This window comes from Lissotriton vulgaris, chromosome 5 (genome assembly GCF_964263255.1).
Source record: "Lissotriton vulgaris chromosome 5, aLisVul1.2, whole genome shotgun sequence".
In the NCBI taxonomy this organism is placed as follows: Eukaryota; Metazoa; Chordata; class Amphibia; order Caudata; family Salamandridae; genus Lissotriton; species Lissotriton vulgaris.
Genome location: NC_141693.1, coordinates 525,020,581 through 525,038,020, shown reverse-complemented (window position 1 = coordinate 525,038,020; position 17,440 = coordinate 525,020,581). Strand labels below are relative to the sequence as shown.

At 40.0% G+C, this 17,440-nt stretch overlaps 1 protein-coding gene across 1 annotated transcript in view; it reads right to left on the bottom strand.

Annotated features, from left to right (window-relative positions):
* PRKG1 (protein kinase cGMP-dependent 1) overlaps positions 1–17,440 on the bottom strand; it is a 1,912,306-nt gene that overhangs the window by 1,252,743 nt on the left and 642,123 nt on the right. The window contains exon 3 of the mRNA XM_086921971.1: positions 14,152–14,265. Within this exon, the coding sequence (XP_086778097.1) occupies positions 14,152–14,265 (114 nt within the window). The remainder of the gene's footprint in view (positions 1–14,151; positions 14,266–17,440) is intronic.

Below are 17,440 nucleotides of genomic sequence, written 5' to 3'. Positions count from 1 at the left end.
TGACCTCGGTTCCTGGAGGCAACACATAGTCTTTGATGCATCAGTCTCACAGTGCTGTGGGTCAGTTCCAAGGTGTTGATGTTGAACCATGAGACCGCAGGTGCTGCGTTGGAGTTGGAGTCGTGCGTCACAGACTTCGGTGAAGTGGTGCTCGAGACTCACGCAGCAGTTGTACTTCAGAGGCACTGCAGGACTATTGCTTTGTAAGTCGCGGCCATTGCGTTGTGCACTCAGCGAGTGCTGGCAGTGGCTATGCATCGATTTTTCAGGGATGCGCCGGTTCCAAAATGAGGTTTAGAGTTGATGCATTGATTTCTTGGTTGCAGCACCCGAATCACCTCCTAGGATCCAGGACTAGGTTTGGCACCACTTGGCAGGTCAGGACTCACAGCAGAGGAGCCTAGGTGCTAGTAGCAAGATGCAGGTGAAGTATTTGATGGCATGGAGATTTCCAACAGGAGGCAAGCTCAACTCAAGCCTTTGGAGAAACTTTAGTAAGCAGAGTGCAGAGAGCGTAAAGCCCAGTCCTCTCACTCCCAGGCAAGAAGCAGCAGACAGCAGGCCAACAAAGCAAAGAAGCAGCAATGGGGCTCTCCCTCCTGGCAGTCCAAAAGCTCTTCTTCCTGGTAGAAGTGTTTCTACTGTTATGGGTTCAGGGATCCAGTTTGTATACCCATGTTGGCCTGTGAAGTAGGGAGGCTTCAAAGGCAGTTCTTTGTAGTGCACAAGACAGTGCCCATCCCGGCCCTGGTCCAGACACACTCCAGGGGGATATGCAGTTCTTTGTGGGGGGACAGGCACAACCCTACTCAGGTGCAAGTGTCAACTCCTCCCACCACTCTAGGTCAGGAAAACCCATCAGCCTGGTGATGGGCCATTAGGATATACAGGGCACACCTCAGCTCCCTTTGTGTGACTGTCTAGAGTGAATTCACAAAGCCCAACTGTAATCCAAACCAGACTTGACAGAGGCACTGATTGGTTAAAGAAAGAAAACGGCAACTTTCTAAAAGTGTCATTTTCAGGCCTTCAATTTCAAAAACATCTTCACTAAAAGAGACACCAAACATCAATTTTCTGTCAGCTCCCAACTGGAAGCTCCATGGCTAACCTACGGGAGAGATAGGCCTTAGTGTAGTGAAATGCAAATATAGTGTTTTTTCACTACCAGGACATGTAAAACTTAACAGCACATGTCCCACCTTTTAAATACACAGCACCCGGCCCCTGAGGCTACCTAGAGCCTTCCTTAGGGGTGACTAACATGTAGTAAAAAGTAAGGTTTAGGCCCGGCAAATAGGTGTTCTTCCCAGGTCGACATGTCAGTTAAAAACTGTGCACACAGGCTCTGCAGTGGCAGGCATGAGACACGTTTGGAGGGCTACTCATGTGGGGGGCACAATTAGTATGCAGGTCCACTAGTAGCATTTAGTTTACAGACCCAAGGTACATGTAGTACACTGAACAAGGGACTTACGAGTAAATCAAATATGCCAATGATGGAGAAACCAAATGCCATTACATTTTAGAAACAGAGCACATGCACTGTAGCACTGGTCAGTAGTGGTAAAGTTCCCAGATTGCAAACACCAGCAAAAAACAAAGTCCAGTACACAATCAAAAATAGGAGGCCAGAAGCCAAATGTCAGGAGAAACCAGGCCAAATGATGCAAGGTCTAAGCATTATGGCATAAACAAATGAAGATCTGCTGGAGAATAACATCAATGCACAGACTCCCTGAAATGTGAGCATCAATGATGAATGACAATGGCCAATTATGCACTGTAAGGTCCTAGAAGAAAGTGATAGGCATTAGTAGGATACCTTGGGAAAATAAATATATAGAAAAGGCTCCCATCCCCAGCCTTCCTAGTATAAAAAGACCACCCTTAGGAGGTGAATTATTATTCTTTAACTCCCCTACCAATATAATTATACACTTTGCATTTTATAAATATTAGTATAACTCAATTCAATGATATTTCTTGTATAAACACCAAAAGAGTAAAAGGTTGAGCCAACTGAGTAGGTGGTGTAAGTAGGTGCCTTAACCCACAGTTTTTTTAACCCGGTCGACTCACCACATATCTCCGGAAATTCCTATATAACCATTTGGCATTGCCATAAATAGATACAATATTAAAACTGAGAACTTGAGAGTTTTGATAGAGTAACGTAATAAATAGCAGCTCTTCCTAACTGTGGGCTTCCTGAATTATTTTACAAACATATGCTGTTCGAAAGAATTCGCATTTTGTGCAAAAATGTGTAGTAAGAGGAAAGGCTTAATCTTTGTGTGCAGTGTGTAAATTGTAATTTTATTTGAAAAAAACTGTCTGCAGTTTATCACTCACGCTGTCTGTGTTCGAGAGAGGAAGAACTCATTTCGTGTTTTTAATACCAGTAGTAGAAATTATATGTGTTCTTCAGCTTTTTCGTATGTTTCTTACCTCCAACCCCAGCAGAAAAACCCAAGTGCCTCAGGTAGGAAATGAGAGCTAAAATTGTATTTTTATAATGTTTCTCTATTAAAAATTAACGGTCCAAAGTGCTTTTCAGACGTTAGATAAAATCAGTCGCTTGAAATGGCAGAAATGTTAAACTTTTTAACTTAATACATGAAAAACAAAATCTACGCACCATGCTACATTTAATTCATCTTCACTAAAATGTAACCTGACACTTCATTTATAACAGAGAAGCCACCAAGCACTGTTCAAACACTTTTCAACCAAATCAATGGAACAGAGATGAGATCATTTATTCTGTACATTTTATTTAACCTTACTTAGATTTTTCTGGGCTATTAAACAGACTCCCTGGTCCTATGGTTTAAGGATTGAGCTACTACTCTATGCCATATATCAGGTAATTTGTGGGAATATAAGTATTTAGTTTTTGGAGAGATTTCCAGATTCTATCTCCACTTAACTCCAGTAACATTTCGGTAAGGTGTATGAATTAATTTGTTGGGTAACTATTAATCACTTATTATAGAGTGTTATCCTTTGAAGCCCTTAACAGCTAGTGGGAATGTGCATGGAGTACAGCATGTTGTACGGCAAGAAAAAACCAAGAACATAGAGGCTTGGAAGAACTTATGTGGTAATTATGCTACCATTGTTGATGCATAATAGAGTGTTTATGAGGGTCAAGCCCCTTAAACTGGAATAGCTGTGGAAATGGTGAACGAGCAGCTGGTTGGCAATGACGCCATCACTACTGAAACAGATGATATGAGAAGAGGCAGCTAATAGGGGTTTGTGGAATTTCCTGCAGATTTCCGATAACTTAGGTTTAACATCATAGAAGAGTTTTCATCCAACCTCACCGTTTTCACAATTCATCAAATAAAGATCTTTTTAACCAATACATCGAGTAGAGTGGCGATTGAATATGACAGAAAAGAGAATCAAAGACTTTGCAAATGATGGCACATCCGCGAAGGAAGTAGAAAAAAAGCAAGCTAGTAAGAATGATCAAATGAAGAACGTGTCAGCCTTCCCAACACTTTTAGTCACTTGGTTTCAAAATGTAGAAATGTTATCAGAATTATAATTTGCTTGGCAAGTGATCTGTATTTTCTTTCCAAAAGGATAATTCTGTGACTGAATACACACTCCAATTTGGTAGAGGTTGAAGTACAGAATTTAGAAGAGTGGCCAAATCCAAATCATTTATATACTACGAGTTACATAAAAGATTAGAACTACATTCATATCAAGCACAATGGTGTCGTTATGTGGGTTTGCTATCTGCATCAAATTAGAAACTAGTCATTTTCCAAAAGTGTTGACAATAGGAGTACAAGATCTGAACCTTTCAATGGTAATTTCAACAAAATGATCATTTGATGGATGGATGGACTGCATACTATTTTCAAAAATACAAAGGAGACCAGGATTAATGTATCAAAACAATCATACTGAAAGCATTAGGTAATAATAGCCGATATACTAAAGATACTAAGGCTGCTCAAAGCAATGATGTCTTGCTAGCAAGCAAAATGAAATTGTGAGTGAAACAACATTATAATTTTGTGAAATATAAAACAAAGTTATAAAGGCATTAAATAATGAATCTATGAAAGAGAAAAGGACACTGTATATCTGATTTGCCAAACATTATTAACAATACAAAATTATCTAACCCTTCCATCAATTTGGCGCGAACAAAAGAGGAATCTTCAAGCCAGCGGAAGCCAACAAACCTCACCATCCAGGCACATTGCTACCCTACAGGCACATTATGTGATTATAGGGCTTAAATTGCAAAGAAAGAAAAATAATTCTTTGCGATTTTTTTATATTTTTACAAATAAATGCAATTTATTTAAATTATGTTAACTCACGTGTAATAGTTGAAAGGTTGTAATTGTTTTAATATTATAAGAAATTGATCATGCTGGTTCATTGATTTAAAAAGTTGTTGAATCCTAGAGTTCTTGCTGCCTGGCCCTAGGTTGCTTATGAAATCATTAATCAAATACATTGTTTAAATCGCTGAAGCTTTAAGCACGTGCAGATGTGTTGTTACTCTCAAAATATTATGGCAAAATAACTGTTCTTGCTTGTCTTTACATTTCCTTAAAAACATACATTTTGTGACTTAAAAAACATATTACATAGACTGTATTTTCTAGGTGTTCATCTGCTGTGACTGAAAGGAAAATCATACCCTCTGGGCTGAAGAAATGAATGGTTCAATAGAAATGTGAACTCAAGCAGGCTTGGTTGGAGAATTTTAACACTGCTTCCCTGAGTTAACAGTGGATGTAATTCTTTCTGGAATTAATATAACTGAGAGGCAATAGCATTACACCAACTCCTGTCATTGCATCTGAGGGAATACTTTACAAACGCAAGGGAAATAATTGAATTCTCTTTCCAATTTAAAAATTATCCTTATGCTTATTCTGAATGTATTTTTGTAAGAGAATAGAAACACTTTTATACATGTGTGTGCTTACACGCATGTATCTATGTAGCAAGTTTGAGCAGCTATTTTGGCATTCAATTCTGTTATATGATGTGATAGGCAGGCCATGAGCTTGAATCCTTGCAGGGCAACTAAAATCTTCACTCTGATGACCATGGCAAACTGAGTACCACTTTAGTGGGTAATTCTAACAACTTTCATAGATAGCCCTTAGAAATGTCTAAACTATGATATTCAGCACAATGCAAACACAATTAATAAAATAATCTAAAAGATAGGTTTCCTTTGGGACTAACATGATCAAACAGTAGTTTAAATAGATATATGATTGCTGTGGATGGGATTCCTTTATATAGGATTTTCAGGAACACAATTCAATTTAATCTAGAAAAAGGTACAACAAGGAGCAATTACACCTGATTTATAAATATGTCAATACAAATATACAACTGCATCATATTTGTGCTGAAGCTACTGATATGCACCCTACTCAGTGCTAGGGTCCGGATTTAAGATGGATTTTTGCATGCGCAAATGGGTTTCAGACACATTTGCAGATCAAAAATTCAGTGGGTCATGTACTAAAACTATTTTGTGAGAGGCAAATAATTTGGAACTCGCAAAATAGTGTTTAGGGACTCATTAGGAAGGGGTGTTCACTTCTTAATAGCGACCCTATAGGCCATGTAAGAATGTTTTGCGATCGCAATTGCGGTAGTAATATACTCAAAATTTACCACCCTCTTCAGTAGGATGGTAAAGCACTTGCAAACGGAAAGGGGTTCCCAGGGAACCTCTTCCCCATTGAGAATGCCTGTGAAAACATTTGTTAAGGGCAGGCATTGTTTTAAAATGCATCCCGTTTTCCTTGAAGGAAAGCGGGCTGCATTTGAAAAAAAAAACAGCTTTATTTAAAAGCAGTCCCAGACATGGAGGTCTGCTGACCCCAGAAGGTCACCATCCCTGGGGATGCCCGCCATTCCCAATGTGTTTTCAAATTGCGACAGCCTCATTAATATTCACGAGGCATGCAATTTGTGACCCCATTGGGAATTGCTAACAGTGTCTCAGACACTGTTGTACATTGGAAATTGCGACTCGCAATTTGTCACAATTTGAAAGTTGCAATTTCCAATGGTCGTACATTTGGCCCTTATAGGTTAAAGGCTTATACATATTTCAGGGGTATTCCTGTTTCTGCCAGCATCTAATTCAGACACTTTGTGTAGCAAAATAACCAATGAGGAACGGAGTCACTCATGCTGTGCCTTTCTACTATAAGGACATAGCATGAACATATATTTTGTTAATTTTCAAAAATAATGTGATTGATAGTTAACTTTTGAAAGGGACATTTGTAGTCTGTTCAAATACGTATGTTCCAAAAATCGCTGTTTACCATTTTTATAAACACTTGTATTAGATAGTGTATTACACTGATACAATATATATCTTTTATATTGTCCCATGGAATAATATAGGTTCCAAAAATAGGACACAAATGGAGGAAAATCTTTGAAGAAAGGAGGGAAATAAATATGCAGATGGGGGGGGCGGGCAAGAAAATGCATGACATTGCGGTGTATGCTTGTGTTCTTAGGATCTAAAGTAGAGTTGGGAGGAATTGATTTTACTCTCATTTTTCATGTTGTACATCCTCAACACGGCTTAAGGGATCATGTAGTATTGGAGGTATATGGTGAACTGTAGGATTTTAATGAGCATATTTTCAGGACTGCCTTGGGGAGCTTGCCAGACCTAGTGGAAATCAGAATAGCATCTTGAGAAACACTGTAGAGTGAACCAAGGGTGGGTTCAGTGCTAAAAATGGCCATTCACAGTGAAATGTCTGTATTGACACCAATGAACCTGGAGCTTGCCTGTTCTCTGTGGTTTATTTATAGAGCAAAAGAGTGACAATTGTTATCATTCACACAGAAGGGTAAAAGAAAAGGACACCTTTTGATTAGACAACAGAAACTCCTACTCTGGCCTGGTAGAGCATGAAACACATTTCTTACGATCATACAACTTTCCAAGTATGCAAATGTGTCCATTAAGACTTTTCTGCCGAGATTTAATATCAAATAAATTCGGCCATCATAACTGAGATGTCACCCAATTCCAGTAGGAGTTATACATTCCAAGATACCATTTGTTTACTTTTTAAACACTATCTGAAACTCATTTCTGATTCTTTCATAGGTTTGATACTTCTCCCTCAAGCGGCAACACTGCGATTATTTTTAGTTTTCGGCTGTCATTTTAAATTGAATAAAAGTCAACATCAGCCCACTTTGAGGATCGCATGGGACACTAGCGCTGAATACCTTTAAGGATATTGACTTTTTGATATAAGATTTTACATTCACTGCATTTTTCTTTGTAATTGTAAGAAAGATGACAATGATGATGATAGATTGAAGCAATTTTTATTTGTTTTCGCTTAGTAGGGACTTGAGGTTCAGTTTCCTTCGGTGCTTGATGTACCTTGGGATACATATGCATGAGAAAAACAATATAGGTGCAAATTATTACCGCTGCATCTGAGACTGTACGGAGAGGGAAAGGACTGACAGCAGTATCACTCTCTATACACAAGGGAATTATTTCCATGTACACACTTGGACTGATGCCTTAGGGGTACAGGAATCCCATTAAAATCATATAATTTGAAGCTCTGGGTTCATTTTCCATTTTTTTCGTAACATCACATTTTAATATTTGGGTTTTCTTTTACATTTACTTTTAAAATATGCATTTGTGAAAGAAAAGCGCCCTTTTCAGAGAGGTTCTTAGACTAGGGAATTGTTTCCGCAGTCTGATTCAGAAAATTATTTTCTTTAAATTTTCTTTTTTTTTTATTTCAGTAATTTTTTATTGAAAAAAAAGCATATTCACATGGTGCAGAGTAAAACACATGTGGCAAGAATAAAAAATGAACAAACCAAATCAAGGAAAAATTGATGATGAATATTGACAAGCCTTATACTTAGGTGGGCGGCATAGTATTTCATTAACAAATACCTCGCATGTTGCTAACTAATTTTTTGGCAGCAGAGACTAGTGGCGCTGGATCTTTGCCTCCCATCCAATAGTACTGCACAATACCATTAAATATTGCACAGCAGTGCTGTCTGCTGTGCTTGCCAATGCGTATACCCCACAGGTGAATTACTCTCCTCAACTGTGCCAAATGTTATGAATGTTCTGTTTCCGGGTTGGATTGTTCCATGGCCGCCTCGTGAGTGAGGGGTCTCTAGGGAACAATTTAGGATCATGGTGGTAATGGCACTGACGTAACGGGAGGAGTGAAACAATGGCCCAGGGTTCCGCAACCCGTGGCAGAAAAACAATACTTGTGGTGTGGTGTCATTCAGGTTACCCACCTACCGTGATGTTCGAAAGCAGACCACCTTATTGGGCCCTGACAATGGGGAGGTGAACTATGCGAATTCCATTCACCCCTATCCACCCCTTGCCTTTATCAGTGAAAACTGGCATTACAGAGGAGGCTGTGAAAACAATGCCCAGATACAGTTCACAATTTTGGTTTTTTAGAGATAGATGCTAACTCCTCGATTCAATTTGGTCATTTCTGCCAGGAGCCCATCAGTGTGTGGGAGTAATTAAACTACGGTGCAATGTAAAGGCTGTGGTATGTTTTACCTTCCATTGAACCACAGAGGGATTCATCTATGCATTTCTTTTCTTTACCAGATGACTGTAGTAAGGTTAACATCATCCGCGAGCGCAAGTGTTTGCCTCCCAGATTTCCAACTAAATGGCTAATTATATAAAAGAGCAAATACCTATAGGAAATCAAGTCTGCAAACATTGGCTGTTTGGGAGTTCCTACACTCATTTTCAATTTAAATCCAGCATCATCCCACATTTAAGAAACTCCACTTGTGACACAGGTCACATATTTAGGAGCACGTTTAGGTAGTGAGTATACTTTCAGTTTTAATGAATGCTGACAAAGGGATGTTAAAAAATAAGAAAATGTATATGCTCTTGAGCAAATGCTGTCAATTCCAGAACTCCTATCCCGGGGACATGGTGGCGTGTCAATATTTTTCCGTTAGAGCACTCTATCTCTCCATTAACCCCTTGCATGTAGGTGACGGCTCCCGTCGTCATGGCACACAGTGCTCGTGTGCTGATGACGGCCGGGACCAGTCACGACCACGCCGGCGATCGGAATGTGCCGCACAGGAGCGGAATTCCGACCGCAGGCAAGGGGTTAAACAACCAACAGACACAATGCTGTGTTGAAATTGTAGGTTACGTCTTCGTTGCAGGACCTTTTTTCTGAGCTGGATAAGGAAGTATCACGTAAGCCTCTTGGAAATTTGCCTTTGTGTTAGGGTACTATACATGGACCAACCAGTACAGTAGAGTATGGCTTAGTGCTCAGTGTGGTAGTTGGGAACAGCCATAATATTTCCAAGATCTTCAGTGGAAAAGTTATGAGTAGGGAGCTACCCTTTCTGTCAGGAAAAGGACTGGGTCAACAATTATGAAAAAAACAGGATGCCTTTTCCTGATTGTTATACCTTATTCGGTGTGCCTCTCCCCCTGGGGGTGGCCACCTCTGTGTGTACAAAGATTGTGCAGTCTTATTTAGGTTACCAAATTTACAACATGAACTAACAACCCTTCAGTGTCATAGGGGACCATATATGAAACAAAGACTTGTTTAAAAGTTGTCATACATTTATTCAAAAAATATTTTTGTTAAAAAAGGTCATAGTACTACAAAACTGTTGCATTAAAAACCATTACACGATATATGTTCAGTTTATACAAACAATATTAATAACACATTTCTTAAAACCAATTTCAGTTATTTTTTAAAAAAAGGATTTTTCCTTATGCAGCATTATTTCCAAAAAACATATTTGTACAAAGGTAATAAAACACAAATGATAGGAACAAACTGTCGACGCGGCGTTTCGGTGCCTCTTAAGTTCTTGCACCTTCTTCAGGACTCGTTCCCTGATTGGTCACATCCAGGTGGTGTTCCCTGGATCTTTTTGATCATATGAGTCTGTTTAACCTCTGCTCATATTTTCCGTTCCCTTCATTCATATGGGATTTTTTCACAACCAATATTCTTGGTCTTTCCTCAGAGACTATGGACATTAACCACTTCAGTACGGTTATAGTTTCCAATTCTACTTTAGTTATCAGGAGGATGCCTCTGGGAGCTCCCTTTCTTTTGGGTTGGATACTTCACACACCTGCTCCGTCTCATTGAGATTTTAGAGTTACTCTTAGTTTACTTCACTCTTGGGGATGGTGGTCTTTAAGTTGAAGCCTTTTAACTTGGCTTGTATTTTTAGTGAAGGGAGCTGAGCTGCGTGGCGTCCTCCTGGTCTCTTGAGACCAGGAGGACGCCACGCAGCTCAGCTCCCTTCACTAAAAATACAAGCCAAGTTAAAAGGCTTCAACTTAAAGACCACCATCCCCAAGAGTGAAGTAAACTAAGAGTAACTCTAAAATCTCAATGAGACGGAGCAGGTGTGTGAAGTATCCAACCCAAAAGAAAGGGAGCTCCCAGAGGCATCCTCCTGATAACTAAAGTAGAATTGGAAACTATAACCGTACTGAAGTGGTTAATTTCCATAGTCTCTGAGGAAAGACCAAGAATATTGGTTGTGAAAAAATCCCATATGAATGAAGGGAACGGAAAATATGAGCAGAGGTTAAACAGACTCATATGATCAAAAAGATCCAGGGAACACCACCTGGATGTGACCAATCAGGGAACGAGTCCTGAAGAAGGTGCAAGAACTTAAGAGGCACCGAAACGCCGCGTCGACAGTTTGTTCCTATCATTTGTGTTTTATTACCTTTGTACAAATATGTTTTTTGGAAATAATGCTGCATAAGGAAAAATCCTTTTTTTAAAAAATAACTGAAATTGGTTTTAAGAAATGTGTTATTAATATTGTTTGTATAAACTGAACATATATCGTGTAATGGTTTTTAATGCAACAGTTTTGTAGTACTATGACCTTTTTTAACAAAAATATTTTTTGAATAAATGTATGACAACTTTTAAACAAGTCTTTGTTTCATATATGGTCCCCTATGACACTGAAGGGTTGTTAGTTCATGTTGTAAATTTGGTAACCTAAATAAGACTGCACAATCTTTGTACACACAGAGGTGGCCACCCCCAGGGGGAGAGGCACACCGAATAAGGTATAACAATCAGGAAAAGGCATCCTGTTTTTTTCAAGATCTTCAGTGGGCATGATAATGGAGTTCCCCTAAAAAATTGAGTGCTCCTGAGAACTGGAAATCCCTGACAACAGTATTCAGATGACAGGCTGACATCTGTCGTTCAATAAGCTGCAGAAGACCATTGTTGCTTTCATGAATATGTACCTATAAACTAATGCATTCACAAGCTAATGTTTCTCTTTCCCTTTTTTCTGCAGTGCCAATCCGACCCAAAAAGACCCCAGCACTGTTGTAAAACCAATCATAAATTGTGTTTATTCCACCCGCATTAAACATGAAGGTTATCAAGGCTTTTCTACCTGCATTGACCAATTTAACAAATCTATATGCCCTCATGAGCATCCAGGTCACTCGTTTCAGTACTTTCCATAAGCACATAATCCTAAATTTTCATCTTAAGAAACTGGCGACATAGCAAATCCCCGTAGGTTGTGATGCCCCTTCAAAGGAGTGAAAGCACAATAAATTAATAATATTTGAATGTCTGTGCATCTAATGCAAAGACTCATGTCATGAGATTCCAAAAATACAATCTGGTTAATTGGATAAAGGCTTTGTATTACTTTTAGGATTTAATTGAAGGGTACTTTCCTAGAGCACTTGCATCAAAGGGAACCTCTTTAGCACCTTCACTAGCCATGGTACTCTCACCATGTGAGAGAGTAATGTAAGCACTGAGACCTGGCTGTTCTCACTTCTTTCACACAGGAAACAAGGAGGGAAGAGTATGGCTCGTAAACTTCCTACTGTTCTATGTGGACAGTGTATGTCCCCATACTGAGGGCGGATGGTTACTGGTGATGAGCGCTGGCACACATTTTGGGAGCTGGGACTTATTTTTCATAACAGACCATGACGAGATCAAGAGAGTAAAAGGTGAAGAAAAAAGAACGAAGGACACTAATAATATAAATTGTGTGACAATGGGAGAAGACAGGCATAAAAGAGAACCTGCAAAGGCAGGACAAAGAGACAGGAAATCTAGGGTGGTGGCAGAAAGAGGCAGAAGAAGTGGGATCCCTGGTATTCATCAACCCCTGCTCGCATTGTCTGTTTTGCAAATTAAGGGCCATATGCATCAAACTAAGGAATTGCAATTCCTAATTTGCGATTTCTAAGGAATCACAATTATGAATCGCAATTCCTTATGCATGTAGGAATCGCAAAAAAAATGGTGATTCCTACACATTCCTTATATGCAACTCGCAAATTGGAAATAGCAAATATGGAATGGCTTCCCCTTCATTCATATGGGCCTAGAAGCCCATAGGTATCAATGGAAATTGCATGCGCAATTTGCGAGTATCAAATAGGTACTCGCAAATTGTGCATGCAATTTCAAGGGTGTAAGGGTGGCAAAAGGACACCATGATGCACCCCTGAAAGTGCAATTAAAAACATGTTGCACACATACATGCCCCAAGGGTATGTTTGTGTGCATCATAGAACTCACAATTTTATTTGTGATTCGCTAAATGCAATTGCAATTAAGTAATCGCAAACTTTGCGATTACTTAAATAGCGACTTTTCCATTTGGGATGATACAAAAATTGTGGTCTCTGACTCTTTGCGACCACAAAAAAACAATGATGCATGTGCCCCTAAGCACTGTAAAACACGAGCATCAAATGATTCATAAATTATTTGCCCAAAATGAATACAGGTCATTTCCATAAACTGCAGACAGAGTTGAGTACTTATCAGTTTAACAAAATACAGATCACACATTAGAACGCTGCAGTTCGGCTTTGGAGTACGGCGCTGATGTGTTTCTTTTTCCTCTGACAATATTTGGTTTAAACAATTAATATTTCTTTGCAATAGGACAAATAAATCTTGACATGTGCAAACACATTTTTAGTTTGTACTTATTCAAGTCCTTTCTTAATCCGACTCTAATGATTTTCTCTCAGGCAGGCGTAATTTGAGAACATATCAACTCAAGTGAAGCAAATAGCTAATTTTGCCTGCAGTTGAGAGAAATAAGTGGCGCCCTGTGCGATCAAATTCTCCAAGCAGAAAGACAAGTATGAGTATAAATGTTTAAAAGTTGCAACAGAAATTAGCGATCCTTTTAGCAGATTCAGCTTCAGGCCAGAGGACTTGATAAGCTAAAAACAATTCTTTCAGCCCCAGCAACTATTTTCTTTTTTTTTTTAAATAATACAGACCACCTAAATAGGAAACAACTTTTGCAAAACCTGAGTGAACAGTGCTCAAATGCGAGAAATCAAATAGTTTTCACCATGCAAGATTGAACACTGCAATTTTCAAATGGTGTTGCACAAAAGTTGGAGAAGGTCAGCATGTTTGAAGATATGAGAACAGATTTACTGTGTTTTTTTGGTGGGTGTGACTTACACCAGACTTACTCCTTAATTTCCAGGAATAAATTGCACCAACTCATTCAAGAAATAGTTATGATTCAAATTCATAGGAATAACATTGGCATATCTCAAGACTTCATGTTTATACTGTGGATGGAGCATCTTAAAGGTGTATGACACTATATTGAGGTTGTTAAAATCGACCTGCCTTAACATTCCACCAGCAACATCGACCTTACACTGAAATTGCAAGGGAAGTATATAGTTACTAATCTTGTAACTCAAACCACCCTTAACTTAAGAGTTATGCATAAGTGGAATTAAGAACAGTAAAATCGTGCTTTCCTTATAATGCAGTGGTAGGTCAGTGCGATGTTATTTCCAGGTAACACATCATATGAGATGCAGCCACGGCCTATGCAGAAAAGAGCGGTGAGGTGGTGGGGTTGGGTGGCGGAGAATTTCGACAGATAACGGCGATGGAAAATGTATTATTTATTAAATTTTCCATCATGGTCATCTGTCTTTTCCCCCAACCCGGCCCCACCGCCGCACCACTCTTACCCCAATGGGCCGCGGCTGATGAGATGTAGCTACCTCTTGCCATCTTAAAAAGAGAGAAGTCTTACTTTTGACTGTCGCTGTCCTCGTGCAGTTGTACAGGATGGCAAGCTCGCCGAATACCTTTCCTGGACCCATGGTGCAGAGCTTCATGTTTTCTTTCGTTACTTCAACTTTCCCATCTGTTGAAAAATAGAATTGCCAAAAATGAGTGGTTTTCTGATTTTCAAAGCTTGGTTGGTTAATGGACAGTTTGTTGCCATAATTCACTTTTCAAATACACTTCTGTCACATTTTGCATGGCGCTGAAAATCATTCATAATTACATCATACTTAAATAGGGAGGGATTTGTTATGAACCCTGCAAGCGTGGAAAGGCCAGTGCACAGATTTTCATTACTCTGCTCAAATGTTTTTGCGCCCCTCCCCTTGTCGAGGCTTTGCTGTTTTGTTGCTTTTTGAGCAATTTGGCCCACCTTGCTTGTGATACTGTGTACATTGATAGTCTGCGTCAAGCTCCACCTAATTGTAGCTTTATTATTATTTCTACACCTGGTAGTTTCTTGCTGTTGAGTCTGGAGACTGCGGCACACAGATAGGGATGAAAAATAACCTGCTATAGGCCCAACCTGACTCAAAAGCATCAATTCTACTTGTCCTGAAGCTTTGGGGATAGTCTCAGCTAGCTAACCTCTCTGTAGGCTGTCTTTACGCTTAACCTATACATTCTGATGACCCATCAGAATTATACATTCTGGGCCTTTGTGTAAGTTACTATGATTTGGTATTCACAAACTACGAGTTTAGTTTTACTACTAGCAATTTTACATCTACGGGGACTTCGCGCTCATGTCCTATCTTTTTATGTGTGGAGTTCTCCGCCCTTACTGCAGAGTCTCTGCAGTCGGAAAGCTACTATTAGTTAAATTAAACTTGTAGTCTGTGAATACTACACATAAAGTAAATTTACATAAACATGTAAGCTTACCATTGTGGCTCAGGCCCTATGCGTGTTTCACACAGAGAATTGACCTTTGTGGTCATTTTTTCGGGGGAAATCATGTGAGAATTGCTGTGGAAAGCTGGAATGCCACATGTTATTCCCCAACATCTTGTACGTAATTCCTTACATTTCCCCACCCCTGAAATTACTAGGAACACCATAATGGTAAGTCTAGGGTGAGGAAAAAAAGAGATATTAATAGTTCACTCATAATGAGAGCCTTAATATCTATATATCTTTAAAGCACCTAAACATCTCTAGGCAGTGTCAATAGACAGACTTTCTAAAAGACAAAATCCGATTCTCAACTCACTTACTCACTCAAAGCAATCTTGGACATTTATCAAAAATCACAACTCTAGGGTATACTATGAAGCTGACTGATATACGCCACTCACTTCACAGTTTTTGACAAGCTTTATTTAATAGGTTTTTCTATAAAATCCCCGCTCAATAGTTGTCCCTTCTCTGATTTTTAATCCATGTGATATGAGACTCTTATCTACTCTCCTCTACTCCTCTACCACCACAACAAGTGGTTGAACACATCATCATCGGTGCTTCCACACACCTTCTCTATTCTGGTAGTTGTATGGAAAGTTGTATGTAGTTGTATGGACTCTGCTCCTTTAACAACCTTCGGGTTTTCTAGTTCCAGTCTTGCACATTCTCTAAGAACTTAGGGGTCAATTACGATGGTGGGGGGACTCCAGTCCGCCCGCCATTGTTGCAGTGGCTGAGACTGCCCACCTGTAAGGTGGCGGTCCCGCACCACGGATTACGATGCGATCGCCACAATGGCGTTTGCATCCAGGCTATTAACCTTGCCGATGGTGCTGCTGGCTGCTGGCTGCAGCACCAGCCGCAATGCTAAACAGCCATGTCGTTCATTTCCATGCACTACGTGGCAGGTACCACACAGTGCCTGCGCTTAGTGCAGGGAAATGGTACCTCCAGTGCACCACCACCACCCCTCAACACAAGGGGGCCCCGCAACGGTCCCCCCCCAGCCAATCCCTGCCAGCCTTTCCATGGCGGTTTCACCGCCTTGGAAAGGCTGGCTTCAGGCAGCATTGTAATTTGGTGGATGGTGACTGCTAGGCACCGCCACCATTTTACACTTGCTGACTGCCCCGCCATGCAATCGGAATGATTGCCTGTGGCGGAACCATGAGGGCGGTCTTTACAACCGCTATGGTACCAGAATGATTCCCCCCGCCATCGTAATATTGATGGGGTAAAATTGCGGTCCGATGGTGGAGGGCCCGCCACCGCACGCAGGCGGTGACGGTCCCTCCGCCATCGTAATGACCCCCTTAGTGTTTAAGCCCATTCCTCATGTAATTCTGCCATGCAACATTAGAAATAAATCAATAGATTACATGTGCAAATTATGATTGTGGTGTAGTGTTTGTCTTTTTGATTTAAATGTACTGCAAAACAAGTTGACCACCGATCAATCGCGCAGACCCATCGAACAAAATATGTCATTCTTACATCCACACACGAGCATCTCTGAGAGTATAGGCAGCTGGTACTTTTCTCTTTTTTCGCAAGGATTAAGGAGTCTCTATCACAATACTTTTCTTGCAATGAAATGTTCAACAATATTGCAAGTGTCAGTGCGCCTGCTACGGTAAGTCAATACTAGACAGTCGCAAGGGGCAACACCACGGGATGCATGCCAGCCTACACAAACGCATCAATTATGGCTCCATTGTCAGTGTCAGTGCAATGTTGTCAATGTAATGTTGCTCTTGACATCAAGAATCAATGTACTGGAAAGCGTTACATCCTATTTTGTAGAAAACGCTTTCTTGTAAGGATTTTCACAATGTAAATTGCACAGAATGCATATGGGATTGTGATGTTTCGAGTCATAGTTCAAACACTCTGGAACAAGAAGGCGTTCTAATTTGTATTATACTTTTCTTGGCTTCATCTGTAATTTTCAGCAATGTGGAAAGGATTGGAATATAAAGGTTTTAGATGGTTTTCATAAAAAGTCAGAGAACATAAAGTTGTGGTCAGTCCAGTCAGTACATGCCAACAATTATTATACGTACAGAAAGAGAACAGCAAAAGTACAGTGTGTCAAATGGCAAGATGGCGGCAGTGAGAGACTCTGGAGAGGCTGAAAACCTGAAACTTTCTTGTCTACCACTCATCCTTCCTCCCTGTAAGAGAGATGGATGATTGAGACCAGTGGTGGCTCCTCCATTATGGTGGAGTAAAGTCACCCCTTGCTGAAAGTCAGCAGATGAAAGGATATAAATAAAATTATAATGAAACGTTTTTGTTATCATTTCATTTTGCGTCCTGCAGGCTGCCTGCCAGCCGAGGGAGGGGCGGGA